Here is a 21,093-nt window from a genome sequence, read left to right as displayed (position 1 = left end):
AATTTCACCTTTTTGCAATTTTTTGCAATTTTTAAATTTTTAAATGAGGACAGAGGGTTAATTTGCCCTTAAATTTGCTTATAACAATTGCTAATTATTAACTAAATAAATTTTATAGTAATATTACGAAAATTACGTATGTATGCAAAATTTCAGCTGGTTAGGATCACAAGAACTCTCTCAAATTTTACTTGGAAAACAAAGCACGAAAAAGTAAAAAAAAAATTTAACTTACATCCGAGCGGGCTGAATGACTCCCCTCTGGGGCGTACTGTCGTGAATCCTGACCTCCTTGGCGTCCACTTCCATGCACTTCTCCTCTTTTTCCTGACCTTGGTAATCAAAAATCCACATCGGCCCACACCCTCCCAAAATCTCGTCAATATTTCTATGTTTGGAAATAAACAAATTCGCTGTTTTCTTTCCCTTATTACTCCTCACAGGGACATTATCATAGGGACTTAACCTCCCTTCTGGCATTTCCAAGCCCTCAGGACTCGCCCTATCGCCCAAAGGGGCCTGAGTCTGGTCGAACTCCTCTGAGTGTGAGTTCGACTGCAACCACCAGGCTTTCTCCCCTGATTCCTGATGCCTGATTGCATATTTCGGTTTCTCGCTCTTTTCCTGAGCTTGCACCATTTCGGGGATATTCTCAGCGCTGCTGAGCCACCAAGAGCGCTCTCCTGAGTCGATGTGTCTGATTTTGTGGCGCTCTTGGTAGTCAGCGTCCATGATATTGCTACTGGGCTCAGTGTCAGTACTCCCAAGACGGAAAATTTTCTGAGGGGATTCCTCGGGGTACGTTTGGACGCCTTCAGGGACTTCGGCGTTTTTGTCGAGCCACCAGGGGATTTCCCCGGAATCGATATTGCGTAAGAAGGGTTTGGTTTTCGGTTGGCTCTTTTCAGAGTCCTTTGGGAGGGAACAGGAGGCTGTGGTGTCGTCCAACCACCAGGCGCGTTCACCGGATTCGATTTTTTTGAAGTTTTTCGCCGGTTTTTGGTCGCTTTTTGGAGTGGTGGGGGGGCTTTCGTCCATCCAGTTGATTTTGTCACTGGATCCTGAAAAAAATAAACGATTATCCTAAATTACGTTTACGAGAAAAAAATTTCTTCCCCGAAAATTGTAGAAAAACTTTAATACCGCGTATTATTTAGACAACAATAGTTTACTAAACACAATTTCTAGAAAATTAAAATCAAATACAATAAAATGGTTTTGTTCCACTTTTTTTAATAGACTTACACCGGGCTTGGTGAAGATAACTTAGAACAACCAGCATTTATTTCAAGAGAAATAAGCCCAAAAATTGAAAAATCATAAAAGAAGGCATAATTTGTATAATTCTTTTTTTTTCGTATATGTCGTTTCGTATATGGTCAGGTCAGGTAAAGTTATAGTACTCGAGTATTTCAAAAGTTTAGTGTTATAGAGTTCTTTTTTCCTATTTTTTACAGAAGAACGACTAACACCACGCTAAGCTGGTCAAGACATGATAAACTTAATATTCATATTTCAAGCTCAAAACAAAAAGTTTTTTTGACATTTTTACAGTTTTATAATCCCTACATTTTCAATTTTTGGCAAAAAGTTCCAATACATAATTGGTCAGGTCAGGTAATGCCGGGTCATAAACTTGTTATAAGTCTTTCAACGAGTTCAGTGTCTTAAATAAGGTTTTTATACTTTTTTCCGAGGCCGAAACTTAAGAAAAATTTACCTAATCTCAAAAACAAAAAAAAACAAAAAAGTTTATTGTTGTGGGAATAATTATTAGGTCTTTATTGTCTTTTATAATATTGTACTAACACCAAGTTTGGTAAAGATATAATAACTTATCGAGAAAATTTTTATTAAGCCTTGCAAAATTAAAAAAAAAATAATAAAAACTTAATGTTTCGTGTACGAATTTTACATTTTATTTCTTTTGTGCCTAGTTTTGCTTTAAAATGAAACAATGAGCTTGGTCAAGAGATGATAAACCTGAAACAGAGTTAATATTTTAGGTATGATACAATTCTTTAGAAGAAATTTTAAAAAAACCCCAAAAATTTAGTTACTACCGATTTTTTTTCTCCAATTTTTTTGCAAAGAACGACCAACATCAAGCTGATAAATCAATATTTAATAAGTTAAAATATATAAAACTTTATAGTTAAAATAAATAAAACTTCTTAGCTCAAAAAATTAAAAAAATCAGAGGTTTGCTATTAAGTAGTACGATTTTCATAGTTCTTTTTTCAACGTTTTTTTTTTTTTTGAAGAAGGACTTGATTCTTTGATCGATTCCAAGGAAAAAACGAAAAGACTGTTTTTGTCATTTTAGACCAAATTTACTAATTTCTTCGTTCTAGTTTAATAAAAACAGAAAGAAAAACATGATTTTTGACATAATTTCGTATTTAGTGGCTACATATTAAGCAATTTTGCGCAATAATTCAGTTTTTGCTAAATAAACGCTAAGAAAAGGTAAATTTTGGGTCATTTTTATCCAAATTGGGTGTTTTTTTCATCCTAGTCCAATAAAAACAGGAAAGAAAATTTAATTTTTGGTTTAAAAACGAGTTTAAATCCTCAGAATTTTCAAAAATAATGATATGTTTGACATAATTCTATTATTTATTGGCTTACTTTTTAAGAAATTTTGAGCAATAATTGTGTTTTTGCTGAATAAATGCTTAGAAAAGGTAAATTTTGGGTCATTTTTAACCAAATTTGGTGATTTTTTCGTACTAGTTTAATAAAAACTGGAAAGAAAACCAGATTTTTGGTTTAAAAACATGTTTAAATCCTCAGAATTTGCAAACATAATGCCATGTTTGACATAATTCTGATTTATTGGCTTACTATTTAAAAAATTTTGAGCAATAATTGGGGGGTTTTGCTGAATAAACGCTTAGAAAAGGTAAATTTTTGGGTCATTTTGACCAAATTTAGTGATTTTTTCGTTCTAGTTTAATAAAAACAGAAAGAAAAACCTGTTCTTTCGTGTTTTGATTATTTTGGCCTATAAATTTTCACTTTGTCTTTACTTATGCCAGACTCAAAGATCAGAATTGTGTTAATGGCACAGTTGTATACATATTTTAACGCAAATAAAGATTACTGATTATTGATTGCTTAATAACGTTCAATATTAAACGTTAAAACTGCATTACCAAAAGTGAAATTATAAAAAAAAACAAAAAAAAGTTTTATAAAAAATTTTAGGTGACGTTATACACCAAACAAACAAATTTTGCTACTTTGCAAATTAAATTTTACTCTGTATTTAAAGTGCCTTAGAGATTGTCAAGGAGAATGTACATTTTATCTCAATTAGTAAATATTTGTAATTTTTACGATTTCTACAAAAAAATTGACTGGAAATTGACTGGCTTATTTGAAATATTTGTAAATGCTCCGTTACATATTGCATCAGAAGCGCCATCAATCTTATTTTTACCTTAAAACACTGATATGTACTTTTCTTAAAAAACGAAAAATGTATACTTTGGAACTAGAGGCCCCTCGTTTTAACTAAGCCCTAAAAATTAAAAGAAAAAGTTTAGCATTGTGATTAGCATTTTTACAGCCCTTTTTCCAATATTTCGGTTAGTATTTATAATTTTGAATAATTAAGAAGTTCGAAAATCGTTGAGCTCGTTCCGTTATCAAGAGTCTACATCATAGTATCACAGGTCAAAGTTTTTTTTTTCTTTTTATTTTCGGAAAAAAATAAAAATCAACAAACCTTGATACTTGGTCTTGAACAAACTCGTAACCGGCGCCAAAGCCCTCATTAGAAACGACTTGGCTTCGGCTTCCGACTTGAGTCTTGGACTTGGTGGCGGTTTCGGCGACTCATCAGCTGACGACACCGCCATGGAAGTCCTCGAGGAGTTAACCTTCAAATCCTTCTTCTCCTCCTCGCTCGCAGACGACGACGAGGTGCTCCCATCGGAACTCGGCGACCTTCGACTCCTCTGCCCCCCCTTATCAACCCTCTGCGGCAACTTAGAACTCGAAGAACTACTCTTGTGATAAGACGGACAACTCGTCAAATTCTCCGAAACGTCGGTTGCTTCCGACGCCTGGACTTCAGGCTCGGACTCAGCCGAACTCGCCGAATTACTCCTCCTCCCAACCTTCTTCTTCCCCCCTTCAGGGTTCATATTCAGGACCGATTTCCTGAAATCCTTATTCGCGGTGCTAATGGAATGTAACGACGATGATTTCGAGTCGCTTTTGGGGATTTGGGGTGGGAGGAGTTGCTTGGTGGGGGAAGTCTTCTTGGGGGGTGATTTCTTCTCCAGACTTTTGCTGGAGTTCGTCCGTGAGACACTTTTGCGGGTTTGGTCGTTTGGACTCGAAAATTTCATATCGAGGAACGAACTCCAAGGAGTGGCCACCATACGGCCCGCTCCTGAAACCCTGGGATTTTTAGTGTCGTCCGATTGGACTTCCTTGTCGCTCATTGGCCGGTTTTTGGCACGTGTTGTTTGTTTTTCGACGGTTTTGGCGATTTCGGTTCGCCGGGAGCGAGCGATGTTTGTGGTGGTGGGGGAAGGGGAAGTGGCTCTGGTTATGGTTGAGACAGTTTCCGTTTCCGGTTCTTTGGGAGGGGTTTTGGCGTCGCAGCGACTTGTGGGCCGACTTTGCTCTTGTTGCGCGTGCAAGACATTGAGTAGTTCGCGATTTTTGCGAATGGTTTCGTGCGATCTGATCGCAGAAGGCCTGGTGTAGGCCGTATAGCTTTTCTCAACAGAATTTTTCGGAAGAAACCGGCTGTTGATATATTTCTGGGAACTTGAAGATAAATCTTCGCGACTTGTCGGCTTATAGCGCGACAAATCGTCTTTGGTGAGTGAAGACCGTCCTGAATATTTCGGGACTAGGTCTTCCTTCGTTGTGGAAGAACGTCCAGTGTATTTGGATAAGTCTTCCCGGCTTACGGACGAACGCCGACTGGACACGTCATCTTTACTGAGTGAGGAGCGTCCGGAATATTTCGGTATGGTGGTGGAAGTGTCCAGTTCCCTACTCACAGAGCGGGTGTAGGGCCTGGTGGGGTAAAGGCGATTGTAGTTGTAGCTCGAAGAAGAGGAGCTTTTGTCAGGGCTAGGGTCACGTGACCGGGGGGTTGTTCGGGCTAAAGCCCGATAAGAGACGGGAGGGTGGTTCGTCTCCTTTTTTTCCAGAGTTGGTTTAAGCCGGCTCGAGTAGCTGCTGCTTCCTGAAATTTTAATTTCTGATAACTTCGGAACTATTATAAAGTGAAAATGAGGGTTTGGGATTAAAAAAACAATGATGAATTTTTCGGAAACGTTTCCAATTTTTATTATCTACTCTTAAATTCTCTTTTAAAGACTGGTCAGAATGAAAACTAAAAATTTATAATTTTTATTTAACTACAATTTTTTTTTCATTTTTAAAACTTCCGTAAACTAGTAGGTATATACATTCACATAATTTTACGAGGCAAGTGCCTGTAAAATGCCACTAAGAATACGTATTCCTTTACAAACACGATTAATAATTTTGAAAAATTAAATTATCTTCGCTAGTTTGTTCACGCCTTCAAAAACTTACAAAGTTTTTAGTTACTTAGGGATTAAAATAAATAGATTAGATTTATGTTCATTCTGTCTCTTGATAGAACACATAACAATCGTTATTTTTGAATTTTTTGAAACATTAAACCTTTGAACTGACTATAACAAAAAGATAAAAAAAATATCTTGTTATAAAAATAAAGACTATTGAGATGAGTTCATTCTCAACTTTTTCATTGCGTAGGTATTATTTGAATTTTTCAAAAAACAAGGAGTAATATCCCTTCAGTTTTTACTTTTATTAATTGTTTAGTGTTATCCATTTAAAGGTGTAGATATTTATCACACTATGTATTATTTGAATTTTCCAAAAATGTCTATGACAAGACTTGACAATCTTTCAGTTTTTAGATATGTTAAAAGAAAAGTCCTGTTGATGTTATGTCGTAAAAATCAAGATTAACATTTTTTTTAAATTCATACTTCAAAATTCATTTATGGCGTAGTTTATTGACTTCTTTTATTAAAAAAAACTAAGTTGTTACACCAAATGTGTGTTTAAGTGCTCAAAAAAGGTATAAATTTTCAATGCATTTCAACGAAATTTTTGACATTTTTTTTAATCTTTCTAAAACAAACAATACTTTTGACGCAATTCTGCGATTTTTTGTTCGTTTTTAATAAAATTTTTTAAAAATAATTGCGTTTTTGGATAAAAAAAATTTAACGTCAAAGTAAAGTCATTTTCGATCCAGTTGTGTAATTTTTCAAGCTGAGTTTTTAGCTCACATGAAAAACATGTCAATGTTACCTAAAAACGCTATCCAATTTATTGATTTTTTGAGCCCGGTTCCGCAAAATTTTGCAAAAATTGTGATTTTATTTCACAAAACGGTCAAAAAATAAAAAATTAAATAAAAAATTAACACGTTCCGATTACTTTTTGTAAAATTTCACTAAAGAACTACGTTTCCGAATAAAAATACGCCATAAAATTCGAAAAAGCAAAATATTTATTACTTTTCGATCCAATTTAGTAATTTTTTCGCTGATTTTTTAAAACTTTGGCGAAATAATTGCGTTTTTGGAAAACTAGGTAAAACGCTTGAGATAGCAAAACATTTTGTGATAATCAATGAAGAAGTTTCTAACCTTTCAATATTTATTTGAGTGTGGAAAAGTGCAACTTTTCCTAATTTAGTCAATTTTGAAATTTCTCGCCAAATTTTTGTTGAACTCGTTAGGTAAACTAAGTTATTCTATTCACGATGTGTATTTTCATCTCTACTTTTTTTATTACGTCTAGGATAGAAAAAAATTCACTATTCCTATGTGACTCCTCGGCTTATTTTGGATGAAATTCCTCAAAATAATCGCATTTCTGGTTCAACGACGGTTGAGAAAGAAAAAAAATATTGATTTTTTTAACTTATAGGTTTGTATCTAACTTTTCGTTCCGTGTTAAAAAAGTCTCACATCTGCGATCATTGAAAGCAAAAATGTCACCATTTGCGACATAATTCTGCAATTTCTGGGCATATTTTTGGGTAAACGCTTTAAAATAAGAAGAAACAACAAAATTTTTGCTTAATTTAATGCTTTATTGTTACGTTCTAACACAAATTCGCTAAAAAAAAACAGCGTTTTGAAATAGCAAATGCTCGAAAAAGGCTCAAATATCACCATTTTCCACAAAATTTCTCATTTTTTAAAGCAATTTTGCTTAAATTAATACGTTAAGCTACAAAGTGAGTTTAAAGGAGCAGCAAAATATAAATTGCACCCGGGCGTCGAAAGTACCTAGTGCGGTCCTGGATAAATCAATAAAAATAAAAATTAAGTTCAAAAAAAGCAGATGGCGATTTTATCGCCCAGTAATAATAAAATGGCCATGTGTGTGAACTGATGGATAACTAAAGAACTGTTTAAGTTAAAAAAAATTGCCAATGCGTATGCTACAACCATGCACAGTCACAGTCAAAAACAATCAACCGGGATAAATCGCAAAGGCATGACTTAGGTCATAAACTTCAATAAACACGTTATTTTTTATCAAGTAGCCAAATTAACAGATTAATTCTAACATATTTAAAACATTTGTAGCTGAGGTTTTGAAGGTGCCATTCTTCTTGATCGTGATTGTACCACGTACGGATAAATAAAAGCTGGCTGATTGTACAAGCTTTTACAAGCCTTGTGTTATACTCTACCTGAAGCACTGCTGTCTCGCTGGTAGCCTGAGCCATAGGCGCCATATTTCGAGGCAATCCTGGCCGTGGCACTCTTTTCTTCATCCTTCTTCTTGCCAAAACTCGAATCGTACTGCAACAACAACGTCGTTAATGAACGTCATTTAAAACTATGGCAGGTATTTTTTGGGGCGCCTTGGAGCTAGATAAGAGACATCGTTAAGCTTGTTAATGAATTGTGATAATTGGCATAGAGTCAGACGCTTCTGATTTTTCTCAAGTATAAATAAGTCGGGTGATCGTTCTTACTTTTGTCCCTTCTTTTTTGGACGAAAAACTTGTGGAGGAATTCGGCGATTTGTTCCAAGGCACCTGAAAAAGACCAAAGATTGAAAAAATTACGCTTTGGCCATAATAATCAATCACGGTACAACCGGAAAGCATCCCGTTCAAAATAAATGTTGGCAGTCTTTGGCCATTCACATGCGGACTAATTATGCAATCTTGAAAATCCCACCGGAACAAAGCACAATTACCAAATCCCCAAACAATGACTTGATTTGAATTGTGTTTTGGCGACGATGGAATCTATTATAATTTTTATTTTTATTCCACCGGAAAAGAATCGTCTCTAGTGACTAAGTGTTCACTTATTGGAATTGATTAGGACCCCGAAACAAGCAGAACCGGAAACTGCTCCAGACAGGAAGTTACTAATAGTGGTGCGACGGTATGCGATGAGAAAATAGAGAAAAATTTTGACGGGTTTATGGCCAAGATAAAAATTGAAATGTAAATATGATATGGGTTTTATTGGAAGGTTGGTGATGGTAAAAATAGATGGGAAGAATGCGGTAGCCGGAAAAATCTGTTTCGATTGTGGACGCTTGTTGTGGCTGCTTCTCAAGATTTTTCTTCTTTCATTTTTGGGTTTATTTTTACGCGAGGCGAATGCCAAGGCTTGATTACATGACGATTGAAGCGGTAGTCGCTTTTTTGTCCCAACTTCGCTGATTTATGGGGAATTAATTCGAAAATTAAGTTTTTCAAAATTTTAAACGTGTTTTTTTTGTAAACTATAATGTCTGTCTATGGCTCCAACCCAAAGGAAGGGCAAATCAAATGCACGTCACGTGTCTAATGGTAAATAAAGCAACCAATGACAAAGCCTAACAGATCCGGCTCGAAGGACCAAAAATATGTTGTATCGTTGACTATGTTTTCGTTGAAAAAGTTGTTATTTATTTTTTACGCAATAGTATTAAAACCAAACAAACTGTGTAATTATCTATCGGAGAGCAGTAACCAAAAGTCAATTAGACTACAGTTTTGACAAGTAGGACTAAATTTTTCCTACTTATTCTTTCAATAGAAAAATTAATTACTTGAAAATTGTTAATCTTAGGTAAAAACACTTGGAGAATTTGGATACCTCAGTCAATTTTACTTGACCCAAAGCATTTTAACCAGTAAAAATTTTTTTCAAAAACATATGTCAATATCAATATCAAATAAGCCGACATTATGTGTAAGTAATTAGATAATTACTGATTTATAGATAAATAGCTATCAGACATCAAGTGTCGGCTACTTAAAGACGTGTTTAAAATTTCCAACTATTTTTAATAAAACAATTAAAACGAAATTAATTTTGTGACCAACCAAAATTTTTGATTTTCCATAATAAAAAATTAATTTTTTTAGATCCATCTTTCCGTGTCATAAACCAACCCAACCGACAATATTTTCTCTAATTACACGAAATATTGTTAGACAGATAGTTATGCAACATCAAGTATCGGCTACAGACGTATTTAAAATTTTCCAAAAATGTTTAATAAAAAAAAAATTAATTCGAAAACTGTAGGCCGTACGTAAAAGTGATTGGCGAATTCAGATTTCTCTGTTACTCTTACTTGTCGTAGAATATTTTAATCAATGTCTTATCGATTTTTTTTATTTTCCAAATTAAATAAAAAAATATTTAAAAATTTATTTAAAAAATTTTAATTATAAATTATTTTCAAATTCAACATTTTGCTTAATTAGATAATTATTTCTCTATATAGGTAGACAGTTATCCGACATCAATTATCGGCTACAGACACACTTAAAATTTTCCAACTAAATATTTTTAATAAAAAACAATAATTACTAATTAGGTATTCGAAAACTGTAGGTCCTAGTTTAGCTAGTCCTTGGCGAATTTCGCTGCCAATTTTACTTGTCGCAGAGCATTTTAACCAGTACCTAAATGCATTTTGTGAATCTATCATTTTTTAAAAAATTTAAAATTCAAAATTTAAAATTTTAAAATTTTTCAAAATTTTTAAATTTAAAAATTTTAAAAAAGAAAGTTTTTTAAACCCATACGACCATGTCAAAACCAAATGAACCGACAACAGCTTGTGAGATAGTTCTTACTACCTATCTACAGATAAGTAGATCACGGACATCAAGCATTAGCTACCAAAGCGTTTAAAATTTAACAACTATTTTTAATGTTAAGAAATAATAATTATTCGAAAACTAATAATCCCAAGTAAAATTACTGGCCGAAGTCAAATTTCCCTGAAAACTTATCCTAATCCTTGAATACCTATCAGTGTTAAAAATGTCAATGGGTTCAATTATAAAGTTGTTGATTTTCTTGATTTTTTAATTTTTTTTTGGTACCCGGAGCGGTTATCTGGCAATAACTCCGGGAATAGTGCTCGTAACCCTTTATTTTAAATACCACTGAAAAACTCTTCCAATTTCACGTCTTCCGACGACAAAAACACGCTCTAAAACCGTCGATAACTTCGAAAATACCCGGAATTTTCCGGTTTTCTCTACATATCAAAAAAACTTCAATAAGTTGTCATAAAAGTGTACACTTTTTCATGTTGATTTTGACATTTTGCTAAAAATAGGAGGTTTAATAGTTTTTAGCTATATTTCGAAAAACACTAAGAAATGTTGTCAACGAGCATTTTAACCATCTGCAGTGTGTTATTATGTTATTAAATATTTTTGCAGTTTTAGCGCCGCTTCATGAATACAAAAAATCGATTTTTCCTCCTCTTTCCTCTTTATAAATATCTCTCTATTTTGTTTACACGTCCGCCTACCCGCTCCTGTTAATGCTGATCAATTATTTACAAAACCGTCTGCCATAATAATCTTGTCCAATTACATTCACACATAAATATTAAATATAAACATCCTACTGTTCCTCCTTCCAGAAAATAATTGCCGGTCTAGATCCCAGTTTACATAACCCAAATTTTCCACAGACCACCGCCAACACGTTCCTTGTTGTGACAGAACTGTTCCTTCTTATTTACAAGACACGGAAGCAGTCTCAAGAAAAACGGGTTAATGATTGTGATTCAAGGAACATCTAATTCTATATTTATTGCGCTCATTATTCTCAAAAATTTGAGACGCCTCGTCTCAAACTTCTATAATTATCCTCAAACCTAATGAAACCAATATGTAAAATATCCCATTTCTAAAGTAAGCTTATAAAACTGTCAACCGAGTTTACTCTTCGAGCTAAGTAATGTATGGCGGGGTTATTTTTAAGAGACGCCCTCTATTGACTGCAAACACATTTTTCGGATGGTTTCGGCGGCTTCGGTTTGTCTGAAGACGGGAGGAATCTTGTAAGCAATTGAATGGAAAAATTGATCTTAAAATTAGTTTTTTGGTGTACAAATGTCACGCGTCATTTCGATCTTGGCAGCATACCAAAAAATGGAACAGTGTTCTGAACGATTATTTAATTTTTGTTTAATTTTGAAACCGGTGTATTTTCAAACGTTACTTGCAAAAAATTATGTTAAAACATGAAATGAGATAAAAGTACTCCACTAATCGACATGAAGCATTTTAATTGGTGGATTATTTTCAAAATTTTATTATTGCTGTTTTACCATTTTGATATTTTTCTCAAGTTACGTAGGTACTACTAGAAATACAAAAAAAAAATTTTAGAAATCTAATAAATCCAAGGAGCTTTCGTTGGTTTGTTTTTAAATACTTTTTGCAAATAAAATACGTCGATGTCTTGAAAACTATTCATCCTAGAGCATTTGTGTTGTTTTTAGAATAAGATTTTACATCCAGAAAATCGTATTTCAAATCTTTAGGCGATCTGCAATTGATCACAATTTTTCAGAAATTCACAACACAGTAATAATAACTAAAAAAAACATTTTTTTCAAACTAAATTGAACAACGTTTTATGGTGATCTAAAAAACACCTAAAACAACGTCCTATTCTGAAGTTTTTAATATTCCTGACAGTATTATACCCTTTTGATTTTCTGGTAAAAAGAAATAAAAAATTATTGATAATTTTACATTAAAAGATTTATGTACAATGCGTTTTTAAATGATTCTCATCTAGTTCACTTTGAAATTAGTTGACATAAAAAAATTGTGCCGCTCTGTCAATAAATGTCAAATCTGTCAGTTGTGAAGTTCAATTAATTTCTTCAAAAAATTTTGTTAACATACAACTAAATTATTATAATGAGTAAGAAAACACTTTTATTATCGAAGCTTATTTCCGAATGAGAGACTTAATAGTAATATTCGATGTCTAAATGCCTGTCATTAGTTCTATAAAGCGGCATTTTCTGATTTTACTTGAGAAATTCACAGGCGACTAGATGGGAAGCTTTTAAAAATACATTGTATTTATCTTTCTCTCCTATTTCTTTATTTATAATGCATTTTTGAATTTTTGCAATTTTTGCAGAAAAAACAGACGCTTTTTGTGTGCAAAAATCCGTAAAAAGAGACCCCAAAAAATATTTTTTAAAGAAAAATTAAAAATTCAAATCGCAATTTTAACGCTAGCAACAATTCTAAGCATCCCAATTTTAAAGAAACACCAGAAATCATAAACTTTTGATTAATTTATGCGAATAATTTTCATGTTTTAAATTTTATTGATATTATCGATATTAATTATAAGGAAGGGTAGAAAGATTTCGAAAAAAATTACAAGCATAGGAAAAAATATAGAGTATTTAACAGCAAACGCTAATTTTTGTGCAATTACTTATTAGTTTTAAAAAATTATGATCTTATTTCAGAAATAGAAAAAAATGGCAATTTTTAAATGCATCCATAAAATTGAAAGCAGACGGAATTTTCGGGTTTTCTCGCCACAAATTACTTGCATTTACTTCCAAACATTGTTATCTTGAGATAATTTGTGGTTGGAATTAAAAAAAAATGCTTAAATATTTTGCGACAGAAGGGAAAAAATTTAATTTGATGAAACCTGTCTCGTTTTATACATGGGCGTTTCTATGGAACTGTTCACAATTATAATATATAATATATAATATATAATATATAATATATAATATATAATATATAATATATAATATATAATATATAATAAATAATATACAGCGTGCTCAAAAACTGGCGCACCAACTCAATGGTGTGTGATAGAGAACTGGTTACATATAAAGGTAAAAATAGTAAAAAAATTCATTGTATTAAAGTTATTGATAAATAACGGATTTTAGATAAATGATATGTGGCAACGTTGTCTAACAGTGTTGCAATAGAATTTGATCAACAATAAAAATAAATTATTTTTGAAACGGTTTCCTAGGAAATAATTCCCAGTGTTGGCAAATCTACACATTGTGATTTTTTGGATGAGTTTTAATTTTTTTTTTTAATTAAAAAAACTGCTTAAATGTGGTGGTAAATTTAAAAATAATTATTCATCGTTATGTTACGGAACGATTACCTGGTATGAAACATAAAAACATAAAAAAATAATGAAAACTAAAGAAGTTAACACGATAAGTTTGTAGCTCCAGATTTTCTAAAATATGACTTTAGGAATTTTTTCAACATTTTTCCCGTAATCTGCACTTGCTTCTCAATAACGTACCAGTGAGTTGGCGCGCCAGTTTTTGAGCACCCTGTATAATATATAATATATAATATATAATATATAATATATAATATATAATATATAATATATAATATATAATATATAATATATAATATATAATATATAATATATAATTTATAATACTGTAATGTGTGTTGTAATGTTCAGCGAAATAAATTCTTCACCATAGAATACAGAAGATCTAAGAATTCTAATAATGCATCGATTAGATTTTTTTTTAAATTGAACATAGGATTAAAAGTGTTATGTGTGTTATGCTACGTTCAGTAAAATAAGTATATATTGTTTGCTTAGAATTAGAATTAGAACACTTTTTCCGAACACTTCAATCGAAAACTGAAAACCAAAAAATCCGATTTGTCGAAGTTTTGTAGAAATTTTTTCAAAAACTCTAAGTCCTACAAAAAAATTTAAAAAACTGTGTGAGTCTGTTCTTGATTATCTATCGAAAAGTGAAAGCCCCAAGTCGATCGGGATTACAGTTTCAGTTAGAGAAGCGTTTTCAGTTTATTGAATTTTTAAAATAAAAAAATATAGAACTCAAGAGCTAACCAAAATTGCAAAATTTTTACATACATAGGAAATTTTGATTTTGATAGGAAATTGATGATACGTGCGTGACTTGGTTTCAGTTTTTAATTTTTTTCGATTGATATCATTTTGGGAAGTTTGCCATTTTCTGCTATTCTTGAATTATACTGCAAATAAACACGAAAATTTATGAAAAATCCATGTTTCCAAAGCTATTAAACCTTGCTTAGAGCAGTAACAATTCGTGCAGCCTTCGGCTCAGCTGCGATTATTGCCTAATGGACCGGGCATTCAGTCGCTGAAAAAGCTTTCAAAAATAGAAAGAGTAACAACCTGCACTTGACAATAATAACTCAAGGATCCCGCGAACAGATAAAACTCGCTCGTAAGTATCGCTTTACAAAGCATCCGCATGTCAATAGATCGGCCGTTAAATTTCGAAAAAACGTGAAACACACCACCGAGTTGTCAATTAATTCGCGGTCGCACTCTGCCCGAGGAAGTTATTTATGTTTCTCCTATTTGTACAGACGGTAAAGTATGTGTGGTCGGTGAAGAAGCAGCAGCGACAGTCTGCTTAAAATACTCGATTCGGCTTTGCAGATTCGAGGGTCGAATCAAAAAATGATGGGCTTTCGGGCCCGAAATAAAGGGGCCGAAGACGTTTTATTATATTTTTGGGGATATGTATGGGGAAAGGCGTGCCAACACATGCGGGACGTGGATGAATTTTATTGCCCGACACGTGTCGACCGGGCTTAGGGGGTTGGTTAAGTGGAAGGAAGTGTTAGTCGACTGTGATAGAAACGATTTCTCTGCGTTTGTGGGATTAATCTGATGTCACAAACTTTGGGGGAAAAACCGACAAATGATTGATTTATGTACCCGACTCATATATTCAACAAAACAATATTCTACTCTGAAGACTCAGAAAAAGTAATAAAAAGATTCAGAAGTGACGATCTACAGGTATTTTTTCCGAGAGTTTTTCAAAGATTTGATTTTTATGTTATTACGAAAAACTGACTTGACAATTATCCAAGTAGGTAGTACCTGAGCTAAAATTTTTGATTATGAATGAGTTCAGTGCTTCGTTGCTCATTGATTGTTCCTCTTTACAGTAGGTATGAAAAATCAGACAAAAATAAAATAAATGGTTTAGTGGACAGATTTAAATTGGTATTTAGGACAATTTGGAACAATTATTGTGTTAAAAGTCAGTTTAATTTAATTGAGATGGACCTGAAATCATGCCGCCTAATTAAATCGGTTTGCGGAAGTTTCCACTTAAATTATGGCGATTATACGGTTGATAAATGTAGGAAAAAAAATTAGAAAAATTCACAGTAGTACTATAAAAATCTGATATAATACGTAAAATGAATTCTCCTGTTTCTACATTTGTTTGCAGCTTTCGCGAAAACTATTAGCCGGAGAACAATAGCCTTTCCAATGATAGTAAACTTCATTAGGTTATTTCTAATAGTTCCAGAGTTATTGCACGATAAATGTAATGTAAATAAACATTAAAAAATCGAATATATGTTTTTTTTGGACTTTTAACAACTCTAGTGGCATAGTTCATTAAACTTTCCTTGAGTGAGTTTAAAAAAATATTTTTTTTCATTTTTATGAAGGTAATTGGCTTGAACATTTTAAGCAAAAAAATTTTAAATTTTAAATCTTGTGAAAAGCTAATATAATACAGAGAATGAGCCGCTGAATTCACTGGAACAAACCATTTTGCTCTATAACTTTTAGTTTTTGAGTTATATATTTTTTTATTGAATAAAATTTTCCACTATAAAATGGCTACCCTAATTTTAAACAAAATATATTAAACTTTTTATTCTTGTGAAAAATTGATATAATATGTAAAATGAGACGTAGAATCCAATGGAACAAACCGCATTGCTCTACGACTTTTAGTTTTTTTTTATGATTTTTTTTAGTGAAAAACTTTGATCGCCTCTGTAGCCGGAACCGTTGCCCGGAGCGGCTCCAGGTTTGGACGAAAAAATACATAAAATTAAGCGCTATCAGATGGATTTCTGCCCGTTGCTCTAAGTCTTACAGTTTCCGAGTAAAACGCAAAAAAAGGTTTCCATTTTCGCTTTTTTTCAATTTTCAACCGCCAATTACGGCCAAACGATTAGAGTTATCGAAAAACGGAAAAATGGAAGACAACCGGAATAAAAAACTCAACAAAATGGCATAGGACTCAAGGTGATATCTCGCAAAAAAATTTTCAATTTTCAAACGCCGATTACGGCCAAACTAAAAGAGCTAGGAGAAAACGCTTTTTTAGATCGGAAAGAGCACATCAAAATCTATAAGACAGAATCGGTTTTATTTGATTTTGAGAAACTTTAAAATTTGAGCGATTTCTGAGGGGGGGGGTGTTAACTTTTTTTAAATTTTTTTTATTTTCTCATTTACGGCTAAACTATTCTAAAAAGTGAACCTATTTTGATTCGTACCTATGCAAAATGATCCGGGGAATCGATTGGCATCGAGAAAATTGCCAAATTCCCAATAGTTTTTTAGTTATGAATTTTTTTGTATTATACCTATTTTTGCTTTTATTTGCAATTTTCGCGAAAACTATTATTTGGAGAACAATGATCTTTTTTAAAAAAGATAGATAATTTCAAGAGCTTTCCAACGATATCACACTTCATAGGGTTATCTCTAATAGTTCCGGAGTGATTGCTTGATAAATGTTCCGGGTACCGAAAATTGACCAAAATCGCAACAAAAATTGGAAAAACCAAACATTAAAAAATGGATCAAATGGACGTATTGTGAACTTTTAACACCTTTAGTGGGTTGTTAAGACATATAGAAGTTCATAAAAATTTGCTGAAGTGAGTTAAAAAAAAATTTTCCCATTTTTCTGAAGTAAAATTTTAAAAAATTTTAAATCTTTTGAAAAGCTGGTATAATATGAAAAATGAGCCGCCGAATTCACTGAAACAAACCGTTTTGCTCCACAAGCGGCGCCCGGAGTAGCTCCGGGTTTTCTCAAAAAAATATAGATAATTTTAAGCGCTATTAATTGAATTGCTTATCAGTTCATAAAAATATAATAGTAGCTGTGCTGCTAAGGCAAGTAAAAAAATCCAAAAGGTATAAAACTAAAATTTACACTTTGTAACATTAAATTATAAATTTAGTTTCATCTGTTCACATGTTTGCCAATAATTCCTTCACGTTAGAAGTTATTATGAAATAAACTGATTCAAAATGAACTGGTGCCAATTTAACTATTTTTGTAACTACAATTTGTGAATTGAGAATTATTCCATTTTTTCACAATTTTTAGCATTAATATTTAAACTTTTTAATAAAATGAACCAAAATTTTACATTTTCCAAGATCTTAATATAAAAATAACAAGTTTTTTGTTGAATTCTAATACACATAACATAAACCAGGTTTCAAAGATCTTTGCCCACTTCCAAGAGTAGATTCCGTGACCTTGTCTAGGTGTACATGTTATGCAAAAAATACGTCAAACTTATTGTTTTTTTTTAACTAAACTTATTATTTTATTATTTATTTATTTTATTTTATTATTTTAACTAAAAATAATTGATTTTGGTTTTGTTTAGTGGACAAATATTTGCTTGATTTTTCTATACATATTCACATGTTCACTGATATTTAGTTTTCGGCAAAAAATCTCCACTGACAGCTGTTTGTATCAAAAATTCTCAACAAGGTTCCACAAACACGCGAAAACATGTTACTTGTTGCGCCAACATCAACAACCAAACCGAAAAATTTGCACACATTAACCAGTGTTTCTAAACCAATCACACTTACGTAGTTTCTGTAGGCGCTCATAATTTGAAAATAGCTCACACCTCACTTCATATTAATTAATTAGTCACAATTTGTCAAAAAATCGACCAAGTTTACATTGTGTTGAGGTCGAAACCGTTTGAACCCACAAATAAACCAAAGATCATCCAACAACACACACTAAACCGAAATGGTTAAACTAATTGAAAAAACTGGCGCGGCCCAAATAGAATTTATTAAAACGTTCTCGCTCTATTCTAACCACTAACTTGAGCGGATTTCGACGCCGGGCGTCTTCGGCGTCGTCTGACTTAAGTCGAGCTAAGACGAAAGGCGCCGAAAGGACTATTTAAAGAACGACTGCTTCATTTGTATGAAAATTAATTGAGGATAACAATTGTAGCGCTGTTTGGAAAAAATCACAAACTGTACAAATTTATCTTCAAAAAATAAATTTTGGAACATACAACTTTGTACAAGTTTGTTTTTCCAATGTCTGAGTGGGTTTAGTGACCTTGGCAAAGAATTATAACGTCGGGTGTGTTTTATACAAGCGAATAACGATTTAAAATGCTGCAAGTGTTGTCAGTTGCAGGACATTTATTATATTTTTAAGTCACTGTCATGTTGAGTCGTAATTTCGTTTATTACTTTATAAATTATCAAAAATAGATTGTGCTTTTGACGCTATTAAGCATTTTACCAAAATAAAATAAAAAAGTATTAAAAAATAAAAAAAATAACACATAAAAACACAGAAAATTTTTTACAGGGTAAATCTAATAAAAGTATATTTTCACAGCGTTTGCTGTTGAATACTTTATATTTTTCTCTATGCATTTTACTACTATTTTTTATAATTAAAATTAATTAATTTATTAAGTAGCTGCTAAAAAAATAAAAACATAATATTGCAGAAAATTGTATACAGGGCGAGTCTAATAAAAGTATATTTTCAGAGCGTTTGCTTCTAAATATTTTATTTTTTTGTCTATCCTTTTTTCTACTAATAATAAAAATTAATTAATTAATTAAGGGGCTGCTAAAAATGTCATGTTTGAACAAGCGATGCTTAAACTGGGCTCTGAGCAAAAAACCCCAAAAAATGTCGCTAGTGCCAATAAACAGTAAAAATCAGTAAACTTAATTTATCATAAAATTTCAATTAATTAATATTTTAATTTTTTTTCCTATATTACTATGAATATCTTTAATTAATTAATTTTAATCATAAGAAAAGGTAAAAAAATTCTGAAAAATATAAATATTTAAAGTATTCAAAAGCAAAGGCTATCTTCTGAGCGACTGTTTGTTTTTGAAATATAGTAAAAAATACTTTCAGCAGACTCATCTCTTTTATTTTTTTAATTACACTCTGTATAAGGAGAAAATTCATGTTGAATTTTGATAAACATTGAATCATGTTTGATATAAAAATTAAAACCAAACTACAATTATATGTTTTAATTCAAGTTCAGAATTCTGACTTTTGGCTTTAAAAGTTCATAATAATTAATCACAATTATTACGAGCTTCTTTGTATAATTTTAAATTTGAAAATTAACGTCAATAAAAAATCGCAAAATCCTGAGTTGATTTTTTAAGAAGGAATTTCTAGAAAACTTATCACAAGAAAATGTCGATTTCGTTTTTACCGACTTGTTAAAATTCGAATTGAGGTCAGTCACTTCAAACGGTTATAAAACACCTAACTCATTTTATGTTTTACTGCAATGGACAAATTTATTTTCTTTTTGTTTTCTAAAAGATTCAAAATAATTTTTTAACGAAGTGTTTTATCAAGATTCTATAATTAGTTTTATAGTTAAATAAATTCGAATAAAATTTCTAGTCAATTTATAAGTTTAATAATAGATCCAAAACTGTAAAAAATATTAATTTTTTTTGTAATTATTAAGGCTTTTAGCTTTTTGTAGTTATTGTTTCCAAGGTAGCTAACCACTAAAACAAACGTGAATAACTGGTTGCCCGCTCTTAAAAATAAAACTGTTATAAATATAAAAAAATTGGCAATATTTTACTGCTAAAAATTAAGATCAAAATAAGACTATTTAACAAATTATATTTGTAATAATAATGTTTCAATCAACTCTTCTGTTATTTTTCAATATGTTGTGATTTATTTAGCATTTCATTAGTGTATAAACATAAAACAGTTGAATATACATATTCTTGACGAAAAAAAGTTTTGGCCCATGAGGGGATCGAACCCGCGACCTTCGCGTTATTAGCACGACGCTCTAACCAACTGAGCTAATGGGCCAGATACTCAAGTTCCAGCCTTCAAGAAAAATGAGGACGATTTTGCAAGATATTTAAACATAACTCTTATCTAACACTTCGTAAATCCTCTTATCACCAATAAACAACTCTTCGCTCAAATATCGTAAAATAAAAGTAAAATCAATTCATAATACTACAGGTTTCTGTAAAAATTGATAACTTATTAGTTGTAGCATTAATAAACGTGGCGCCACTATCGCGCCCAATTTAAAAATAAAAATTAGGTTGAAACGCTACATCTGCTTATAATTTTTAGCACACGAATTGTTTCCAGTCACAAAAACACAAAAAATAATTTTTTTAAGCACTTTTTTCCAAAAAAATTAATTAACAAATAAAAGCCCCACCAAGAAAAAAACATTTGACTCATAACCCAAATATTTGAATCAAGGTGGGTGTTGGCCCTTTGCCAACGTCTCAAACTAAGATTCCACCATCAGGAAATACTGGACGTTTCAAGCATTTCACAATTGCTCCAATCTCTAAAATTAAATGTTGGTGTTACAACAATAAGGACAAGTGATACGCCACTGGATCCCTGACCATTAACTCCAAGCTACACTTTTCGGCGTCTGTCAAGAGCCTCATTAAACACCTAATTAGAGGCTTAATTAGCTTCACTTCTATCGGAAGTGAAGTACTTGACGTAAAAATAGAACACGTTCCGTTTTTTTTTTGGAATATTTTGCTTGAAAATCCTCATCAAAGTTAAAAAAATAAACTCTCACGCTTATTTTCGATTTAAGTAATTTGCAAAATGTCTTTCCAAATTTCCAAAAATTTGGCAAAACTG

General features: G+C 32.0%; 1 protein-coding gene and 1 non-coding gene across 3 annotated transcripts in view; both read right to left on the bottom strand.

Moving 5' to 3' along the window:
- Positions 1 to 18,236, bottom strand: part of Fhos (Formin homology 2 domain containing) — a 112,848-nt gene extending 94,612 nt beyond the window's left edge. The window contains exons 1-5 of one of the 2 annotated variants that reach the window (XM_015978736.2): positions 18,018 to 18,236; positions 8,033 to 8,095; positions 7,745 to 7,856; positions 3,734 to 5,215; positions 236 to 1,061 (exon numbers count right to left, since the gene is read on the bottom strand). In XM_015978736.2, coding sequence (XP_015834222.1) covers positions 236 to 1,061; positions 3,734 to 5,215; positions 7,745 to 7,856; positions 8,033 to 8,095; positions 18,018 to 18,038 — 2,504 coding nt within the window. In that variant the 5' untranslated portion in view covers positions 18,039 to 18,236. The remainder of the gene's footprint in view (positions 1 to 235; positions 1,062 to 3,733; positions 5,216 to 7,744; positions 7,857 to 8,032; positions 8,096 to 18,017) is intronic. The other variant, XM_064355962.1, reaches the window with a different exon arrangement.
- Positions 18,237 to 20,206: 1,970 nt separating this feature from the next.
- Positions 20,207 to 20,280, bottom strand: TRNAI-AAU (transfer RNA isoleucine (anticodon AAU)). Its single transcript has one exon. It is a non-coding gene; the product is annotated as a tRNA-Ile (tRNA).
- Positions 20,281 to 21,093: the final 813 nt, after the last annotated feature.

This window comes from Tribolium castaneum, chromosome 1 (assembly GCF_031307605.1).
Source record: "Tribolium castaneum strain GA2 chromosome 1, icTriCast1.1, whole genome shotgun sequence".
NCBI classification, from domain to species: Eukaryota; Metazoa; Arthropoda; class Insecta; order Coleoptera; family Tenebrionidae; genus Tribolium; species Tribolium castaneum.
The sequence above is the reverse complement of the archived record's forward strand: the minus strand, read 5'-3'. Positions and strand labels throughout refer to the sequence as shown.